Source organism: Lepisosteus oculatus, chromosome 11 (assembly GCF_040954835.1).
Source record: "Lepisosteus oculatus isolate fLepOcu1 chromosome 11, fLepOcu1.hap2, whole genome shotgun sequence".
NCBI classification, from domain to species: domain Eukaryota; kingdom Metazoa; phylum Chordata; class Actinopteri; order Semionotiformes; family Lepisosteidae; genus Lepisosteus; species Lepisosteus oculatus.
The window spans coordinates 4,309,540-4,331,290 of NC_090706.1; the positions used below are offsets into that span (position 1 = coordinate 4,309,540).

General features: G+C 39.0%; 1 protein-coding gene across 5 annotated transcripts in view; it reads right to left on the minus strand.

Annotated features, from left to right (window-relative positions):
- Positions 1 to 2,697: 2,697 nt before the first annotated feature.
- The window catches only part of nuggc.1 (nuclear GTPase, germinal center associated, tandem duplicate 1), a 56,423-nt gene continuing 37,369 nt past the window's right edge, over positions 2,698 to 21,751 (minus strand). For 3 of the 5 annotated variants that reach the window (XM_069195531.1, XM_069195532.1, XM_069195530.1), the window contains 16 exons: positions 20,497 to 20,605; positions 19,430 to 19,655; positions 17,236 to 17,436; positions 16,870 to 17,061; positions 14,351 to 14,529; positions 14,096 to 14,141; positions 13,629 to 13,730; positions 10,628 to 10,748; positions 9,581 to 9,714; positions 8,117 to 8,290; positions 7,692 to 7,846; positions 7,415 to 7,547; positions 7,010 to 7,118; positions 6,057 to 6,190; positions 5,520 to 5,607; positions 2,698 to 4,238 (listed from right to left, as the gene is read on the minus strand). In XM_069195531.1, coding sequence (XP_069051632.1) covers positions 4,171 to 4,238; positions 5,520 to 5,607; positions 6,057 to 6,190; positions 7,010 to 7,118; positions 7,415 to 7,547; positions 7,692 to 7,846; positions 8,117 to 8,290; positions 9,581 to 9,714; positions 10,628 to 10,748; positions 13,629 to 13,730; positions 14,096 to 14,141; positions 14,351 to 14,529; positions 16,870 to 17,061; positions 17,236 to 17,436; positions 19,430 to 19,655; positions 20,497 to 20,605 — 2,171 coding nt within the window. In that variant the 3' untranslated portion in view covers positions 2,698 to 4,170. The remainder of the gene's footprint in view (positions 4,239 to 5,519; positions 5,608 to 6,056; positions 6,191 to 7,009; positions 7,119 to 7,414; positions 7,548 to 7,691; positions 7,847 to 8,116; positions 8,291 to 9,580; positions 9,715 to 10,627; positions 10,749 to 13,628; positions 13,731 to 14,095; positions 14,142 to 14,350; positions 14,530 to 16,869; positions 17,062 to 17,235; positions 17,437 to 19,429; positions 19,656 to 20,496; positions 20,606 to 21,751) is intronic. The other 2 variants (XM_069195534.1, XM_069195533.1) reach the window with 1 other exon arrangement.

A 21,751-nucleotide genomic window follows, 5' to 3' on the forward strand; every position in this document is an offset into this window, starting at 1 on the left:
GAGCATTTACATTGTGTGTTCATTATTTCCACACTGATGTCAATACAGAAAAAGGAGAATCAAATTCAAACACAGGTATCCAGAAAAGGCAAACCTCATGGTTTGGGGGCTAACAAAACAATGATAATAAAATATTTTTTCAATACGTCACTTTTCCATGGGTAGATATACAATGAAGTAAGCTTTAGGGAAAAGAAAGACGTTTGTGCATGTGAAGGAGTGATTTGCATTGGAAAAGACTGGAAAAGGATTGGATTATTGTGATAATCCAGTAACTTTGTTAATGTTTTAGTACATATACCATGACTAGAAAAAGTATTGACCCTCTTTGGCATTTTTCACATTGCATTTTCTTTATTTTCTTATCATGGAATAAAAATGGATTTCTTAGTGAATTCTTACCACAGCACAAAATACTCTATAATGTCAAATAAAAATACAGACCAGCCAGGTGGGGCTATGTATTATTCTTATTCTTATTATTCAAACCTGTCTTCACACTCTCTAGTGTTCTGTCTACCTGGCTGTATAACCAACAGGGTGGATAAGGATTGGTGGGTAAGGTGTTGCCTCCCAGTATTGCTCTAAGAACACTGTCTCACCACGATGAAGAGCAGACTTTCTCCCTTCGTTTCCTAACAGCTTTACAGATCTCCTCAAACATGGAAAGAGGGAACAGGCATTCGGGAGGTCCAGAAGGAATCTGAGAGGCGTCTGGGTGACGGGGGGCAGTTTGTGTCCAAATGATTGTATCAGTATTAGTCGTCTGTATTACACACAGATCCGTTTGGCCTAGATCAGGGTCTTCAGTGTCCCTGCTGGCTTTGTGTTGGCAGCTCTGAGTGTGTGTGGCGTCGAGCGCCTTGTGTATGTATTTGCTGACGAGGGGCGAGTGTATTAAAAGTGTCTTGATGGTCTGGGTGAAGGTGGTGGTGGAGGGGAGTCCCCATTATCTGTAAAGCGCTTTGAGTGGGAGTTTGTAAGGAATTTTATTATTATTATTATTAAAAACAACTGTCCATCTGTGTACAACTAAAACATTTCAATTCATTCCAAAAGAAATACCACTGTCTGTGAGAGTGCATTTCCAAACAAGAGCTTCTTCATAAAGATCACAGCACTCAAAGACAATCTGAGGGAAGGCTCATGAAAAGCACCCGTCAGGGAAAGGATATAAGATAGAAAATGAGATATAAGATGCAATGAATATCTCTCTGTACTGCAGTTTTCCAAGTATACATCGCCTATATGTAACAGAACTGAATCTGGTACAGGAGTGGTGTCACTTTCACAGACTCGGCACAGGTGAATGGCACCATGAAAAGTTCCTGCTGGGACACTGAAAACTATGCTGTTACCAAAAAGCAAAAGTTGTTACTGTCTCAAATTCCTGATCTCGAGATCAGAGAGGTGCACTTGTCACACCAGACCATTTCGCTGACATTGTTCTTAGACTTCTCTATCTGTATAAATCTGTTTTGGATATTATGCTTTCTGTTTTGCTAAAGTGATACTCAAAAACCTGAATTCCAGTCAATACAGTGGAACGGGGGACCACTTTCTTGGGGTGTTAATCAGTAAAGAACCTTTCATTTATCTGTTCACCTCTGTTTACCTGTTTCTGCATTTATTTCTTGGTTTCAAAAATTCCTTCCGACAGTTCCAGCATACAGAATATTACTGTCTCTCTTCAACTTATTTATTACGATTTTGCTCTCTCACCCTAAAGTACTATGTTTCTGGTGAAGAGACGAGGGTGGGAATGACCAAGTATCAGACACTTCCAGGATTTCTTTCCTAAGGCTGAGGACCAGTTTGTTACGTTTCAGCAACGTGGTTAAATAAGTGAAGGGACAACACCAGTTTAAAAAAGAAAACAACTTCTTAGGATAGAAAATTGACATAAAATATTCTACAATCAAAAATGTGGTTGTGTCTTTGTTCAACATAACCAGAAGACGTGGGTTGGTCAGGACAAGGATTTGGAAGAGTGAACTAGGATATAAATATTAATAGGGGTAGTGAAATCTGGCACTTCCATTTCCTGGGATTACAGAATTGTGATCCTTCCGATAAATTGTTTATTAAATTGACCCTTAAGTGCCTAATTATCACTTTGATGGTTCATGATTAGCTGTAGGAAAGTGTTGTCATAGCCAGCCTGGAATCCAGGTGCCAACTTTTGACCTTGTAATAGTATTACAGAAGAAACATAGAACAGCAGTTCCACCTAGTGGTTACACGCTGTACCTTGAAAAAGTATTCAGCCCCTTACACAGTTCTTACATTTTGTTGCTTTAAAGCCTGCTGTTATCACGACACTAGAAATATATATTTTAATATTTGTTGTGTACACAACACCACACATTTAAAGCAAATAGAGAAAAAGAGAAGTAAATAGGCAATATGAAACACAAATGGAAAAGGCATGATTGCATAAGTATTTAAACCCTTTACTGTGTCAAATCTAAAATTATTTTGGTGCACTAAACTACTTCAACTAACTGGGTTGCTTCTTTGTGAACAATTATATATTGTACTTCACAAGATTTCAGAATAAAAAAGAATTGCTCTATAACGACACACAACCAGATGAAGGTGCTTTTTAAAACAACTCAGGGATAAAGTGGTATAAAGACACAAATCAAGAGCACAGTGATGTTAATAATTAAGAAGTGGAAGACGCTCAGACACTGCCTAGATATGGAGTATTTTATTATTTTTTAACAATCTTCTTTATGTTAACGAAATGAACAAAGATTAATGAAAATATTCAACATATTGAATAGAACAATTCATAAGTTCCCATAAAAAAATCAACATAATGGTAAATTAGAACCTTAGTTTACACTTAATTGGACTAATTGCTCTGATTACCTCCACTAAAATGTTATTTTATTCCTAAAAACATTAAAGTTGCATATTAAAATATTTATTATAAAACACATTGATTAAAAAAATATTCTGATTTTATAGTCACTCAGTTACCCATATAGTCACCAAGTACAGTAATTTCTGTATTGCCACGTTTCACTAGGAATGACAACGCCCAAGATCAAAGCGTGATGAACTGTTATGGAGCGGAATTTGTCTTAACCCGCTTGGCTGAGGACCAACCTCCTGGCCACAGGACGAGGGGGCCAGGACCCAAACGCTGGGCAACCAAGGGGTCGCCACAGAGGTGGAGTTGGGGTGGAGGTGGGATGCAGAAAGTCGCACGCGAGGGAGAGAGATATCATGTTGGTATTTATAGCATTTGGTGGAGGAAGGATGAAGGGCGTGATTGCTAATTACTGACAAATGGGAACGATCGAGCGTGGTTGTTGTCATCCCTCCCGAACTTTCGTTAGATAAACTCTATATATTGTTTTGTTAATTCTGACTAAAAAATACAGGAAAAGATCATGAAAACAAAATACATCTGCACTTTATCTAATATTGTTTCAGATTGTAATTAGCTGCTTACTCTAAAATAAGAAAGTACATTTATTATGACCATGAATAATGAGATCTGAATAACTAATCTATTTTAATCAAAAATAAAAAAAACAATTCTCCGAGGTGTGTGTAGATAGTGATTGTTGTGTAGCACACTTCAGTTAAAGAACACACTTTAATGCTCAGCAGTGACACTAATGTGGCAGAATAATATAGAGAACATTACATAGCACTGATGCAAAATGTAGAATGAAACAAACTGAAAGATTGCAAAGAGAAGTATTTAACTGGATACTCAATCTTAAACTGGCCAGCAGTCATATCACCCTGCAACTCACAACTAGCAGCCCACTGAAGCTCAGCAGGTGTGAGCCTGCAGGTGTGAGCCTGGTCAGTACCTGGATGGGAGACCTCCTGGGAAAAACTATGGTTGCTGCTGGAAGAGGTGTTAGTGGGGCCAGCAGGGGGAGCTCACCCTGTGGTCTGTGTGTCCTAATGCCCCAGGATAGTGACAGGGACATGGCTGCTGTCGCATCATCCAGGTGGATCCTGCACATCGGTGGTGGTGGAGGGGAGTCCTCATTACCTGTAAAGCTTTGATTGGAGTGTCTGAAAAGCCCTATATAAGTGTAAGCAATTATTATTAAATGAAAAATACAGAGAGCACTGCTCTGTGTCCTGCAGTCATTGGACACAACACATGTTCATTGGTCTTCTCCAGGGGTATGATTTCTATGTAAAAATCTGCAGGTTCAAAGCTTTACAGGACTCCTTCATCCTCTCAAACTCTTCTGCAACATCTACAGATAAAAGCAGTGAATTATTAAGTCAAAATAAACAAAACAGATGTCTTAAAATAGATATCTAGTGTAAGTCAGCAATACTGTGAATTTATCATAATCTATATACGATAGATCAACAGATGACACCATGACATTAACTATTTTTTGACTCAGCAGCTTTGGACTAAGCTAGAATTAGGTAGTTCAGTGGGTGACCAATCTGAGATACTGTTTGATGTGGCTTTAACTAACTTTACTGAGGGAATCACATCCCAGCCATGAGGAAAAGGCTACTTACAATGCAATCTGAAAAAAAGCTGCTTTTTGTTGAAATCATAGCAATCTAGTATTAATTTTAGGAAGGTTTTATATGACTTGTTCTGAATTCCTCACCTTGTACTCTAATCTCTTTACCCCTGTCACATGTATTACATGGGTCTGACTCTCTCTTTGGTGCTCTCTCAAACTGCCAGTCTGCCACAAACACACTGGTTTAATTCCCGCTCATGGAACTCATCTCTTTCATGACTTTCTCTCTCTGAAACCTCAGACGACATCAGCTGCTTCTCTCCCTCATACAGTAGCTCCTCTCTCACTCTCCTGTCCTTCCTATTCTCAGCTTGCTGGCACTTGTCTGCCCTCTACTGTCTCTCTCCAGCGATACAGTGGAGTTCCAGGCTGCAGATCTCCCCACGGCGAGCTTCTTCAGTGTCCTCTGTTCCCCCTTCACTCTTCCTCTCTTCTGTTTGGGGTATTTTTAGCATTCACCTGTCTGACACCCTTCACTCAGAGAGCTCCCTTTTCTCTCCTCGATTCCTGTTTCCTTTCCACAGGCTGGGCGTCAGCTGGACTCTCCCAGAGACGGCTTTCCTTCCTCCCTCTGTTCCTGCTGTAGCCTGACCTGATGGTTTCTTCATCTCTTTCACCCTCCCTGAGCCTGCCACAGGCACTACAGATCCCATCCCCCTGTTCCTTTCCTCAGACGCAGTCTTTAAAGATGTGACGTACTCCACAGGCCTTCTCTTTCCTTTCTAATCCATCAGTTTATACAGTATTTCTCTTGACCTTCTTTCCCTCCACCTTCTCTTCCACTTCCATGGCCTACAATTTTACCTTAATTCCACCTCATTTTAATTTTCCTTTTAGCATATTTCCTGTCACACTCCTGTTGGGATTTTCAGTTCTTCCATGTAGCTGCCTGGTTTTCACCAGCTACCTAACGGCTGTCTTTAACTTCACGTTCAGCCTGCACCAGAGCTGGCTGTGGATTATATCAATAAATGTGATTCACTTTCTTACCTGGGAAAGAAATATCTCCTGGAATTTGTCTTAGATACAGAGTAAGTGAAGTACTCATTTCATTCTGCAGTCTGTTTACAATTATCTCCTAAAGAGAGCAGAGAAAAATCTGATGTATCTTTAAAATGAATATGATGTTATTAACTAATTTCTGTTATTAAATAAAAAACATGAATAACAATATTTCAAACAGGAGATAAATGTTTAGTCTTTACTTTGTAAATTCAAAATACTGATAGAAGGTTGAATGACTACTTCTTGAACTCATCTGGCATTTTGTAAAAGAAGTGAAGGAGGACTGGCAAAATCCAATACTGATTCAATAAATAGGAAGACAATGTGTTTTTATAGTTACGAATGGTTATAATTTTATAACCAAGTTAATTAACTCAGTTTTCATTATGCATATATGTAGAGTTAAAATATCTTCACCCATCAGTTATTTTACCAGTCTTAGTAGAACTGAGCAAAGTCTCAAACACTGCAATCTAAAAACTTAAATTGGCAGGGTGTACTGTACGTCAATTGAACACAAACCTTCATGTCATTAAACTGCCTCAGCATCTCTGTCTTTGCTTCCTGAAACATGCATGTTTTCAGTGACTCAATCTGGGTTTCAAGAGCTGCTTTAATCTTTGATAAAGTAAAGGTTCCAGTAATGCATGCTCCCTCTGAAATACAAAAGTGTCGTATTATATTAGTTTTGTTAGTTTCATGTAGTATTTCATGTAAACATAATTTTTGTATAATAGCCTGTATCGATTTCATATAAATATTTCACTAGGAACAACAACATCCAAGAATTCAATGCTTGTGAATGCTTGGAATATTTGTTGCAGTAGGTATTGTAATGGGAGCCAGTCCTGAAGTGTAGTTCAGGACCCTGTGCAGACAGTGAAATCTGGAAGTAAGTGGAGAAGGACACCCGGGGAAGGTACAGAAGGATTGGATGGGTTGACAGACAGGGGGGCGTGACGACAGTGATCTGGTGCTCAGGGGTCATGGCAAGGGCAAAGTGGTCCAGACAGTCCAAAAGGGGGAATCCGGGGCGCAGTCCAAAGTCCAAAACCAGAGTATCCAACCAAGACGAAACAAACACAGTTAAAAACCTTAACAGGGATAGGGAATAAAACCAGGCTAACGAGGCCAGGCGCTCCGAGCCCCGGACTCAGACAGTCAGGACTCCGTGGTGAAGCCTGTGCCATCGGGTCTCTCCTGGACCCGCTGGTAGGCGGGCTTCCGGGCATCCATCTCCCAGTGCTGAGCCAGGAATAGCAGGAGCACCAGGATTAAATAATGAGACACAAAACAGGTGGCAGGTGCACATAATCAACCAAAATACCAAAGGGTTGGAGCGCCCTTAAGAGGAGGGATTACGATCGTGACAGGCATCCCTTAAACTTTTTTATCATCAGCTTTTGTCAATGGGATTTTATAGATATATATGTGCATCAAAGTTTTAAAAGATGCTGTAGCTGTGTTCTTCTTACCTTGGTAAGCTGAAAGCATGGCATTCTTGACTGAATCACTCAGGGAATTATAGATGTTTTTCTTCTTATTAAGAATAATCTTTTCCAAGTCACTCAGTAAATGTCTCAACTAGAATAAAACCAGAAAACACTTTAGGTTATAGGATATGTGAAACAGAGAGGTCTGCTCATCTGGTCATTTTATTTGAACAGTTTGTTTAGTTTCACAGTGCATTATTAGTACAAATTATTGCAATTTGTACAAATATAGCATTTGATTTTTGTATAACATTTGCATTTCATATTTCTATTATGTAAGCAAGCAAAGGTTACTTCAGCCTAGGTGACTCAATATATCCATCATCTCATGAAATCTTTCTTAAAAGAATTCTCCAGTGTTTTGCCGTGAAACAGGCTGCCCCTCACCTCAGTCTTAATGCACACCAGACGCAGGTAAGTTGGAGAATTCTTGTGATGCTTCAGCCATTCACTTGAGACAAAGTCACACTGGAAACTGTCAAGGTTTCCCTTGATTGATTTTCGTGTGCCTCTGTCAAATCTAAAGTAATAAATACATTAGTATTATGTTTGTAAATAAAAATTAAATACCAAATTTTAGTAAAGAAAATAAAATAGTAAAATGCATCATAAAAGTTGGGAAAACAGAGCATATTATCAGTAGAGATATTCTTAACGTACTCACCTGAAGGTGCTAATAAAGATGTGATTTACCTTCTCATACATAGGTTTTGACAGAGTGTAGTTCAGATCAACAATATTTCCACTGGCAGACCTGAAACTTCCAGCATTCCTGCATAAAGCTTTGAGAGTCTTGTGATAACCTCTGGGGTCTCTATGCTGCCGGAATTAAAAAGATAAAACACTCATAATATTCTACAAAACCTAAATTTTCTGACATCATCAAGTCCAGATACCTGAGAAAAATTGTCAGTTGCAGATTAATTTTTAATTTTAAATTATGATATGCTTCATATGGCAAGAGTTAACCCAGCCAGACTGCTGCTGGAAAAAGTAATTATTAGCAAAGTCTTATTTAAAGAAAAGCTAAGGGGCTGCACTTTCACAACCTGCAGAAATCACAGGCGGTGAAAACATCACTTGTCTTACTGGCTTCAGGACTTCGTTATTGGCAGTCTTCACACAATTTTTTTCTGCTAGTTGTGCTCCTTCCTGTAAGTACTTCCCAAGCTCACTGTAAGAAGTGTTTAAAAACTTTTTCAGGGTGTCACACATCTTCTCCAGGTTCTTGCTTAGCAGTTTGAACAGTTTATCATCTTCATTCTGAAAATTTACATAATGAGCATTACAGACATTGGTGTGCACAAGGAACTCATATAAAATTTACATTTAAAAGATTTAAACGTTAGTAGTAGAATATAAATGACATGCTGAAATATTTACTTAGATTAGGTCATTTATGAACATAAGGCTGCAAACTAGTGGAAGAAGCTGCTTGGCACATCTAGCTCTTTTGATAGCTTTTTGATAGCTCAGTATCTAAATGAATCTGAAATCTCATCCAGCCTTTTGTTAAAGGAGTCCAGAGTTTGATCCTCAAACTACTGGGTGGGAATTCTGTTTTAGATACCAACTCCTTGTTAAGGAAATATTTTATATTCTGCATCCAATTTAATTATATTTTCCATTTGAGTCAAATGCAATGTAACATTGATCATTTCAAAGTGATTCACACAGGAAGTAAGAACATTCAGTATGTATTACATGGTTGTTTTTTTTAGTTGTCTGAAGCTCTTCATGAAAGGGATCTGGGTGCTACATGTGGAATCTTCTAAGTCTTATCAAGATGATGTGTGAAAGAAATGTTTATATCAAAGGAAGTACTGCTCAAACTTTACAAGCCACTGTTAAGACCTTGTATTGAATTTTATGCTCATTTTAGTCACCATAATAAATAAAAGAATCTAAAGAAAATGTTTAAGAGTAACAAAGATGACTCCTCGACTCCTTATCATGTACAAGTCAAAAGAATTCTAAGAGTCCAGAAATAAACAAATGGGGATGTTCAAGTAGGGAGCTGCGTCAGCATGCGCAGGCTGCAAAGGAACAAGTAAAGGTTTATTCCATAATGAAAAGAAACAACATTTCACCTTTGGAGCCTTCTTTCTGAAGAACTTGTTCTTTACTTTTCACCATGGAATGAACCCTTACTTGTTTACAGTGAAGACACACAGTGTAATTAACTCTGGGGACTATTTTAGGCTACATAGTGAAACAAGAACTATAAGGCAAGAAAATAAAATCCACATTATATTATACGTCATATAATCCATGCTAATTTCTTGATCACATTGTAAAAATAAAAATAAGAGTTTTGCACTCCCTATACTTTCTCAGGATACTGTATTTTAAAAAATTGAATAATTCATCATCTAAATGGCATAGCAGTTGTGTGAGGAAGACACATCTTTAACTGACCTGCTTGCTCATTATGGAGACATTTTTTAGAAACCTAACATGTTATAATATTATGTTTACTTGTTATTCATTTGTAACCATGAGTTACACTAATAGATATCTAATAGGAATGTATAAAATATTGCACATTTGTACCTTTCTGCTGCGTTTCTCCTTTGCCAAATGCAGATATGAAACAATCCCAGAGACATCTGACACATAGTCCCTGACAGCTTTCTCACAGTGTGTCACGTACAGCTCCTTGATGTGTTCTTGAAGTAAAGGTATTTCTAGAAAAAAATTAACATATTCTAAAAGGTGGCATGTTTAATCTCGCCTTTAAGCTTTTACATTATTCTAAACAGAAAATTAATCACTGTACCAGCCTTCCACATTATTTACTCATGTTTCAAAGACAATTGTTTCTGTTTTTGACTTCTTACATGACGACAAAGTTGAAAGTCCAGACAACTGTAACCTGGCATTTCAATTTGTCTTTAAAGCAAAGTGACCATAGAAAGTTAATGATTAATGGTATATTAATGATACAATGTATATTACATTTCTTAAAGTGTCATATGATTACATAAACTACTTTGTCCAGTTCAGGGGCCAGACCCAGCACTTCCAATGCAGGGACTCTAGAGCCTATCCTGACAAGGCAGGTACACCCAAGGCAGGTACACCCTGAACAGGACACCTGTCCATCACATGGCACACACACACACCCAAGGGCCAACTTTCCCAGACCAATTATCCTTTTTCTGGACAGTTTCTGGCCTGGGAGAGAAACACCTGGATGAAACCCATGGGAACATGACGAGAACATACAAACTCCACACATATAGTACCTGAGGTCTGGAAATGAGCCCAAGGCCTCTGCACTGAGAGGCAGCAATGCTAACCACTGTACTACCATGCCACCCCATATGATAACAGTATTTCTATAATAATATGATAGTAATTCTGCTCCTAAAAGGTAGTGTTTGAGCTACCTGTGTCTCAGTTTGAGTTGAAAATTGTAGTTGTTAACCTTAAATTGTATTATTCAGACCACCATTATTTTTTTAAACAATGATAGGTTTCCTGTTTCCTATGAATTATATATACACACTATTCTTATAGTACAAGATGAAAATCCTATGTTACTCTAAAGTTATCAAAAAGCCTACACAACCTGTCCTACAGACTCTAAATTCCTACCAGTGTCGTTGAGATCCAGGATTGCAGATTTTCCTTGTTTATTTTTCCAGAACTCTTTGGAACTCACTGTATATATATCAAAAACATTGTCTTTTTCTCCACTTTCACCAAAGAGAAATCTCTGAAAGAAATAGGTTTAAATAATAGTACTTTTGGTTTTCAGTGTAGTAGCAGAAATAATGCTGGTCATAAAGAAACAGTTATGGAGGAAGTACAAGATTTGTTTCCTGCAATTTATGCTTGCATTAATCTCCTAATATTGTAGTTACTTCTCATTTCAAATCAACGGAAAACTGCAATTAAAGTTTAGGTCAATTGTTTACAATTGACTAAAGGTGAAATTAAGTTTTGATTTAACCTGCTCTCATAATCAATACCTTCAACAAGAATTATAATTTCGCTGTGGCACGGCTCTTTACTAGAGGCAGCAGCGGTGTTCAGGCCGAAACCCAAGAGCTTGGGGGGCTCGGAGGGGGTTTCCGAGGTTTCCGAGGGAACCCAGAGGCGGAGGGATTCGGAGCTTGCCGGAGAAAGCCGAGGACACAGCAAGGAGAAGGGCTGCCAGCTGGCTACAGGCTGGTGTGTCTGTATCAGTGGTTTGATCCAGAGACTGAATGCCGACCTGCAGCAGACTGGTTTTGCTGTTGAAGTCGCAGCGGGCTGCTGCGGACAACACTGAGCGAGGGCTCATGGTCCGGGGTTTCGCGATCCAAAAGAGTGTGGCAGCACGTCCAGTGGGAATCACTGCCACTGGTAGCCCAATTCATTTCCAGTCGGGATTAGACTGGAAATGAGTGAATATGGATTAAGTGGATGATTAGGCCCCTGACAGGCAGGGGAAGGGAGACTGGGACCAAAATGCGACTGGACCGTGTCCCGAGAGCCACGGGACTACCCGTCTCCTGGGGCAACCACGTGCAGCCCGGTGTGACAACTTTCTATACTTTTCCTGACCCGCTAACTGTAAATATCTGTACTTTACAGTGGGTGTAAATGATGAAGTGAAAGTTACATACAGTACTTCAGGTCACTGAAACAGCCAGTTAATAAAATCGTTGCAATTTTGTTCTTGTTTAGAGGTGGGGATATTCTGACAACAATTGATTTAAAGACAATCTGTCAAAGTGCAATGAAACAATAATTACGCTGGGTGAACGTTCCGAGGTCAAATTCTTCCGCGACAGGGGTACCTTTAAAGCGCAGACACCGGCACCGAAAAATTTTGGCGCGCCCTCTCTTTAAAGCCCTGGCCAAATACGAAGACAGTACGTACAGTTATAATTCAAACTGAATTAAAAACTACTCCTGCAGAGAGTGATGAAAACCGCGCAGCGTCAGGCAAATGCACATTAATATGTTGGGCTTTTGGGTTCGGGTGGATTTGCCCCCTACAGTTCAACCTGCGGTACCGCTGTGTACTGTACATACATGTACGGTACACAGTCCCGAACATGTGTTATTTTGAAATACACCACATTATCTTCTGTGTCGCATTAACATTGGAATGTTTTTTTTTTTACAAGTGTCAAAAGAAGCGATACACAACATGTCTCCTCTATAACTGTTCAGTTTACAAAGAAATTCCACCAGAGCCTTACAACATTGTCCAATAATACTCTTCTCGCGTCTAATTTTTAGTTAAGCAGGATTTGAGCTACAGACCATAACAGACCAAAAAACAGAATCCACCTGCGATTCGGGTGTTAACAAAACGTGTTTACAAAGAAAGTGAAATACAGTAATACTACCACCTATATAGATACATAGATTTGGAAATTTAGATCCTTAAATTAATATCATGATTAATTTATTTAGATACGTGTTTACATATTCTCAATTATAAAACAGATAATTCCGGTCCTGGAATCTGACTGGCTGACACCCTTCTGAAGGGGTACCATAATCTCTGGTATACGGACGCTGTAATTTGACTTGTAACTGTGTGATAAATTTTAAAGACGTAAATAAAAAAGTTTGGATTCTCATGTATCTGGTACAAGTATCTTTTAAAACAGTCTTTGTTGTGCTCTTGAGGATCCTTGTGATATTTTGAGCTCTGGTTGAATGATAAGTGTCGCAGTTTAAATAATTTTCGTTGTTAGAAATTATGAAACGCTCTGTTAAAAGCAAGGGAGTTTTTATGTCTGTTATACTAAAAGAAAATGCCCGACGAACTAGGGATTGGACAGTTTTTCAGTGCTTGTACAATCGATGGAAATGTTCAAATAAATGTGCTAAAGAAATAAACAAAAAAAGTAATTTATTCCTTTATCATATTGGCTAGCTAATGTCCCGTCCTTGTTAGTTAGATCAACGAAATGCTGTGTTGTTACTTTTTGTCGATTAAAAAATAAAGTATTTTCATTTAAAATGACGATTACAAATAATGTGGACTAGTGTAATAATTTGAGTTTACAGCTTGTCCAAGGTCATTCATTATTAATAATATGAGTAATATCTTCGGTAAAGGCTTTGATGCATAAAATATTTCTGCATAATTAAAATATTTATGATAAAGGTAGGTTGTGTACTTTTGCCCAACTGAGCAATCTTGCTTTCATAAAATATACCAACTTTTTAATGACTGATGATTAACATGCTATAATACACAGTTTAAATTTAAAAGCTCAAATGCTGTACATGAGAGGTTAAGCTTTATTGGCTCCTCCTGGCGGTTTTACAAGGTGATTCCGGATACTTCCCGGTATGTAGTCAAATGACGCGATACACCGCGTGATACTGCGTGATAGTGCGCTTTGATGCGACACGCTCACCGGGGTATACCGCGAAATACCCCACCCGTTTTGAATGGCTGCATCTGTAGGAAGTGTATGAATTGTTTTATCTCTGGAAGTTATAAAAATGTACGAGCTAAAACTATTTTAAAACTTGAAGGTCGTGATATTCAAAACACATACACTTATCGGCAGATTTCTCTTGAATAATCTTATAAATATATACAGCTATCTCCAAACTGAAACTGTCCCCTGAGATCTCTTACCTGAGCTTTGGAATCAAGGAGTAGTTGTAATTCTTTCTTAATCTTTTCATTGCGGAGCAGTATACACGCCTCTTTTTCCTTTTTCTCCTTTATTAAAGGGTCCTGCAAAGAGCTTGTTTGTTTATCAGTGTACTCATTTATAATTCATAGAATAATCTCTTTAAATATTGTCATTAAACCTTCTTTATGAGGCAATTTAAGCTAAAATTAGAATAATAAAACCAAGAAATAATATCAGTGAATTAGTGAACTGTGAAGTGCACGCATACAGTGGGTACACATACACACACACTCTCAGTTAAGTTAAAATATCTAAAAGGAAGAATGCTTGATTTGGGGACTAAAAACTGACTATACACTCTTAAAAATGTTTAGGAACTGTCCTTGATTTTAGCAAACTAAAATTGTGGCACCAAATTTTTACTGGGAGGAAATATTTTTAAATAAACCACTGCTTTTATTTTTACCTCAATGTCTGTGAGTCCAAGATCTTCATCACTGAGGTCATAATTACTGAAAATAGAATATTTGGTTGTTAGAAGACCTGCATTTATTAAAAAAAAAACTTTTAAAAGTGTCTTTATTTTTGTGAGATTAGTATACAGACACTACATGTGTTCATGATGTATTGTGTCTGTATACTGATCTCACCAGTATATTTATTTTTTACATATATCACATATATATGTTTATGTTTGTATATTTATTATTTATCAGTTTACCTTTTAAATTCATCTGGCTCGATATCATCTGTTTTGGTGCAAATAAAAGTGATGTTGTGACACTCCCCCCCTCCAGCGATGTCTCGTAAACTGTTCTCAAGGATTTCAGCTGCTGTCTTTTCAGACAGTGCCCGGTTGATTTCATTAACAATCCAGACTGAAGAACATTTGCTAAGATACTGTAGAACAAAACAAATCCGAGTCAATATTGATTAATTTGTGCAAGTATAAAATATAAAATGGACAGTGGCTATGTTTGCAAGCAGAATTATAAACTGTACTTAATTGAGTTTCTTTGAGAGACTTTCTGTATCAAATACGCTTCATCAAAAGCTTATGTAACACTAATGATCATTTTTGTGCTCTGATCATTTCAGAACAATTTAACTGGGTTTGTTGTCGTGTTCAACCCCACTGCTGCTCTGTGGGGTGAGTCCAAGCTGGTTGCACTTGAAACTTATCACCTGGAGACTAGGAGCATCTGGAGTCGATTTATGACCAGGCTCATTCCAGGTGTTCTTCGGAATGAACAGTGAAATCCGACAGAGCTTGTGATTCTGCCACTGACCTTCAGCCCTGAGCCTCTCGAGTCTTGCTCTCATTGTGACGCCACTGGTGTGGTGGCCTCCACTACGGATATGAAACAGGCATTTCTGTTGCTCCCCACAGCCTGTTGGGGAACTTTTTCACTCTTTTTATTTCTCTTGTCACAGCTGGCTGCTGGCACACCTTTCTCTCATGCCCAGTCAATACTGCCTTGACCCCGACATACAGTATCGGGGTGCTATGTTGTCACGGCATGCAAACCACCAGTCACTAATATCCAAAAAGACCCTTTGTTCTCCCCCGACACCATGCGTTGCCAGGGGGAGGGACCCTCAGCTACACCTGACACTGCAGTACACACACTAACACACTAATTCACATAAAAACTAAGTCACACTACTCTCGCTCGTCAGACTCCCCTTGCAGTTCTGTCCCTACACTTTCAAAAAGGTTGTCATCCCTTTAAAGCAATAGATCTTTTAAATCACACAATTCCCTCTGGAACTGCTGCCATCATCCTGTCTCCTCTGGAGCATTTTCTTCACAATCTCTTCCAAGATTGTAGCTCCCATTTCTCTCCACTGGAGTTTCTCAAGCTGCTGCTGCTAGTCTGCTCTCACATGTTGTGTCCTACTCCTATTATTAGCAGTGTCTCACACTCTCTGCTGTCACAGCTTCGTCCCAGCAACTCTCACTGCCATGGCGTTGCATGTATGTTAATGGGAGACCTCATCTCGTCTCTGCTATGAAGCTAGCTCAGGACTAATGTGCTGGCTAGATCTCTTTCCGGCCAGCTTGGTCTTATAGTTACGCCCCTAGCTGAATCTCTTTAATTCAAAGCACTATTCAGCTGTGGTCGCATACTATAGTGACACATAGCACTCTATTGAGGGCTCTGCCTCCCTGCCAAACACACCCCACATAACTGTGTTTCCCACACTATGCTTTCCTTGCTTTTTCTTTTAGCTCTGCTTTTTTCAGTACACTGACGACTGCTTGCTAATTTTCCTCGTCTCTCCAAGAACACTCCTTGGCTCTGACCCTTGCTCATCTCTTCAACCTGTCTGTCAGATTCCCTCGACTTCAAAATCCTCATGTTCATCTATAAGGCTCTGCGTGGCTTGGGACCTCAGAACCTGTCTGAACTATTATTGCCCTACTCCCCATCTTGCAACCTTTGGTATTTTAATTCTGGTCTCCTAACAGTCCCCCAAGCCCGTCTACACTCTTGGGTAACAGGGCCTTCTCCTGTTACGCCCCCAATCTCTCTGCCCAACGATATCAGAAAGTCATATTTCTGGAGTCAGATCCAGACTCAACACCTTGTTCTTTAGAAGAGCCTTTCCTTAACTGGTTCCATTCTTTATCCCTCTGCTCCTACTGTATTTAGTGCCACCGCCTAGTGTCTGCTGAGCGCCTTCTCATCGGGTTTATCTTGTGTATTTTTTATTGTTTATTTTTAATTGTTGATGTTGCTGTTGTCATTCTGTAAAGCGCTTTGAGAAGCCACCTTTAAAGGTTTATATAAAGTTTATTGTTATTATGGCCTGTTACCTCCCTGTTTCCTCCTGGCTTTGGACTTAGACAAATTCTCAATCCTCACTACAGACTGAGCTTCTTCATCTCCTAGCTAGCCACAGCACCACTGTATACAGTATGTACAGTATATGTCCGTGGTTACTCAGCTTGGTTTACTGGATGTGCCAACAGCTTTTGTTCTAAAAAGTACAAGTAATTAAAAACTTTCCTTTTCATGAACTCACAGCAGCTATATCTAACTGAAAATGAACATGGTTACTGTGGAAAACTGGAACACCTTGTCAGCACATTTTACTTTGTTGGATTTTAAACCTGTCCTGAGGTAAAGTGCTCAACCTCAAGTGCAAGCCTGCTCATTACTCACTTGATAACACCACAAGTCATGTTAGGCAAAGAACTACACAAATCCATGAACACTGCAACATCAGTATTACCATTTTCCACATCTCATCTCTGATTTTATTGGCGTCTCCAGCTCCAGGAAGGTCCACCAGCACTATGCGTTCTAGAAGAGCCGAAGAGCGAGGTACGTAAATCGTGACTGTCTTTACGAGAGGCCAGTACTGTGTCTGGCCCTTGCTGTCACTGCGAATGTAACAGCTTATCTCTTTACCAAGACTTGATGCCTGCAGGAGAGAATTACTGGTATTCAGATAGAACATTTACTGGAAGTCTACACAAACCAGAAATTATGAACACATGAACCTTATTTCTACACTGAAAAAACAATTTGCTTCTGAAGACTACTAGAAGCAAGAGAACAAGATTGAGAAATTGCATTATCAAAAAACTTTACTTACATCATTGAAAGAGACAACTTTCTTAAGAGAGTCTGGGATTTCTGGAATGTTTTTGGATCCCTTCAGTTCATCAATGTTTTTCAGTGCATCTGCTCCATAAACTGCTTTGATCTTTTCTGCTGCTATTTGTTGCATGTCATCACCATCATTTGTCTTTTCAGAAATTATTTCAAGCAGGAACTGTTTTTCTATCTCCCAATCCTAAAACAACAATTGTTAAAACCTTAAAGGTTCTTTTTGTAGATGACAGTCAGAAGTGTTCTTTGTGGTTGTTTGTGGGGTTATAAGTACATTTAAATTCCAGATACAGGAAGCACTTTCCTTACACAAAGCTGAATTTGTCTTTAGGTTTGTGGCTCATCACTGCCTTTCTGCTATTTAGGCAAACCAATTCAACCAGTTGGTCATTGCTTTATTTTCAGGTCCAACGTTCTTCCTCCTACAAGGCCAGACTGATGTGATAACTCATGTCATAAAAATTGTTTGGCCAAAGATTCAATGCTGAGTCTGATTATACAGTTACTACCTCTTGGGGAAGAGTAATGTGCAAGCGTGGGGGAGCAGCCAGAGAAAATAGCACCAGAGTCTGAAATTCACTGAGGGGGGAATTGTATTCACAACACTGACTACATTAATATATGAATTCATGAAGAAATTGAATAGCCCTGGAGTGTAATGTTTATATCTGAGAAGACGAAGTGCATGAAAGTTGTTGGCAATGTGTGAATCGTTAATGATTAGGAACAATAGTACTGGCATGTTCCAGTTAGATTTGATAGTCATCACTGGCTACATTGGGATGACTGTCTTCAATAAACCTGAAGGGGACTGATAAGGTCAATATGGCTCACACACACTCTCTGTCTATGCAGGTGTTATCGTAGTAGTAATTAGGATGTGTACTTCAAAATCCTGTCAGGCTGAGCTCTCTTAGACACTAGTTTGATTCCTCATTCTGACATCTTTGGATATAAATCTGCTGGACTTCATCCCAGATATTATTCCACCATTTAATGTGGCCATAGCTGTAGATACCATCTGGATAAAGCCAGAAGTGCCCTTCCTCTAGTAATTTCCAAAGGGTACCAGTCACACTGAATGTGAAAGAGAGGATAGGAATGAATCCCCATCAGGAATGCAAACTTTGAGCAATATATTTTATATCCAGAAAAACTACAATTGTCATATTGTATCTAGAACAGGGGGTAAGTAAGCTAAAAACATCAACAAAAGAATGTCATCAACATTAAGTGAAATAGATATAGATTAATGACACTGGGCTGTCTAATAGTGGCTCTAACGAAAGCTCACACAATAGAGGTGAAATTGCACAGCCCTGTCCAGGGCCTCTGTCTCTGCCAGGGCAGATATTATAGCTCCAGTCGAACCCTGCACTGTAAGGGTACTGTAAAGAGTAAAAAACCATGCTAACAAATGACCAAGATGTGCAATAGTATTCCAAAGGCAGTTTCATTCCAAACAGTAAAATGCTGTTTCTGCATCTGAAAAGAAGACTGCAAAAGAAACTGGTTGTGGAGATGATTGGTTGGTTAAATAGAAATACCGTTACCTGAAGCAAACTGGCATTTCAGAAAGCCTGCCTGATCATAATGTGTTATGAGGGCACATGAGTGCTTCTATTTGCATACCAAAAATAAATCATTATGCTCTTAAGGTTTGTTCTGCAATGTTACCATGTTTCATATTTATTTCCAATTTAGGACTATCAGGTTTAATCTAAATAGATGGGAATCCAGTTTCATTTGATTATGAGAGCACCAGCAGGGGCAAAGCATAAACCAGCATAATGGTCCTATCAAAGCACAGACTCCCTAGAACACACTTTACATCCAAGAAAGAGACCCGAAATCAAGGGATCGTGCCAGCATCACTCCACCTGCATCACCTGGCCCTGTCTAACCCTCCTCTGGAAAGATGATGCACTGCTGTGAACCCAAGTCATCATGTGTGTAAAGAAGGAGTTTGTAAGAGGCTGCAACAGAGGAGTGTTAATGAAGCCAAGCTTGATGATTTGCATACCATAGCTCACAGCATTGGTGTTGTCTGTTCAAATTAAAACAACAAGAATGAATTGTTGCAGCACGTTGATATAACCAAAAAATCCAGTCAGAATAAACTTCTCAGGCTACGATGATGATCAATTCACCAAGACACTGGGACTCATAATGCTCACCTCTTTGCTGATGAAATCAATCTCAGCCTTGTATTTGGAGGAGTTTTCATTTATCTGCACATGAACAAAGACTGAGGTACAAGCGTGCCCACTTGCTGAAGGCACCAACTGTCTCTCATCCAGAATGGCATTTATCAAAGAGCTCTTTCCCACTCCTGTTTTTCCAAAAACTCCAATGTAAATTTTGTCTGTTGCCTTTCCGTTTTTTAAAGCTGAAATTCTTTTTCTGTAAATAAAAAACAATTTATTAAACTTTGAGCATGTTTTCTCTCTGGGCTCTGCATCTTCCTTTCAAAGATATACATGATAGATTATTATGTGTCTTTATGTTGTCCATGGTGTGTATGCATGTGTGCACTCTGACGGACTTGTGTCTGGCCCACGGTGTACTCCAGCCCTCTGATGATGCTTCTGGGATTGGCTCTGGGCTTTTCCAAAGAATAAGCAATTTTCCAATGCTTGATGGATGGTTCAAGGAAAGGACATCACATTAGATCACTTTCAATAACTGCTTATCCAATTCACTGTCACTGTGACTTGAAGCCTATTCTGGGAAGCACTGGATGCAAGGCAGGATACAACTTGGATGGGATTCTAGTCCATCGCAGGACACACTGTGCCAGACTGTGGGAATATGCTGGAACACCCAGAGGAAATCAACATGAAGATTGGGAAAAGTCCATGCAGATAGCTCTCCAGGAATTATTAAACACAGGATTCTAGAACTGTGAGGCAGCATTGTTAACCACTGTATCACTGAGCCACCCAGGGCAGGATATATTGAAATAAAAATAACTCACAAAATATTTGCATAAAATGATGAAATGCAATTGTTAAAAGTCACAGCATGTCACAAAAGAAAAGGTTATACATTTCAAATATATCTTTTATATATTTATATTATATTTTATGTTTTTAAACCTTTTAATTGCAATCTGTATTAATTTGAGCAATTAATATTTCTTCTGTGTGAATATAAATATTTAGTTTTGAAAAGCTTTCAATTCATTTGTCTTTAATCTACTTACAGTATATATTATATAAATAAATAAATAAAAGCTTATTACTTCAGTGTATCCAGGAAATTCATGCCTTCTTCTTCATTACTTCTCACACTTTCAAGGGCCTCAGAAAGCTCAGAAATAATCGTCCTTGCTTCTTCTTCAGTGTCATGGCCTGTGAATAAGAGTATAGAACAAATATCTGAAATTATATCATTTTAATTCCCCATGTATATTATATATAGTATTTGACTTTTATTCTCTTCCCATATATACTAGTACTGAGACAAGTTTCTGTTCAGCAGGACTGGCTGCACCAGATATCATTCACCACACAGAGGAAAGTGTTTGGGGGAGACTGGTGGCTCTGTGGCTAATGATCTGTACCTGCAACTGGAAAGTTGCTGGTTCAAATCCCATAGCTGGCAGGGGAATCCTACTCTGGTGGGCCCCTGAGCAAGGCCCTTAACCCCAGCTGCTCTAGGGGTGCTGTGTAAATGACTGACTCTGTGCTTGGACCCCAAGCTTCTCTCCCTGTCTGTGTGTACCATGGAGAGCAAGTTGGTGTATGTGAAAAGACAAATTCCTAATGCAAGAAATTGTATATGGCCAATAAAGTGATTTTATCTTATTGACAGTATATAAAGGCAATCTTTTAATACATTGGTGTGTGAGAAGTAATTTCTTATAGATTATCTACCATCAGGGGGAACAGCACAATATTTTTGATCACCCATCAAATGCTTATAGAAAACTGTCCTTTTAGTATGACATCCAGCATTAATTAACACCGAGAGTGAGCCCCATGGGAATGTATAGTGGAAAATGTAGTCATACTCTTGATAAACTTTAATTAAAACATGATCTAGTGATGAAGATGTAGGTGTATATCACCTACACAGGTTTTTAAACAAAGAAACATAAATAAAGAAATTAATATGTGCTAAGAATGTATGAAAGGGAATACTGAATGAAACTATTGCATTGTTCCACGTTTTAACAGCTCTATCCAATTCATGGTTGCAGTGGAGCCGGACCATGTCCCGGAAAACAACAGGCACAAGGTGGAATACAAGATACCGTGTCCATCACAGGGCACACACAGACAAACACACATGCACTAGCAGCAGGCCCAGCTTTCCAGAAGCCAATTAGCCTAGTGTGAGAGAAAAGAGGAGCACCCAGAGCAATATACAAATATACAAACACAGCGATATACTAATATACAAACACAGGGATAACATTCAACATAGAACAGAACATACACACCAATAGCACCTCAAGCTGGAACTGAACCCAGGGTCAGCGCTGAGAGGCAACA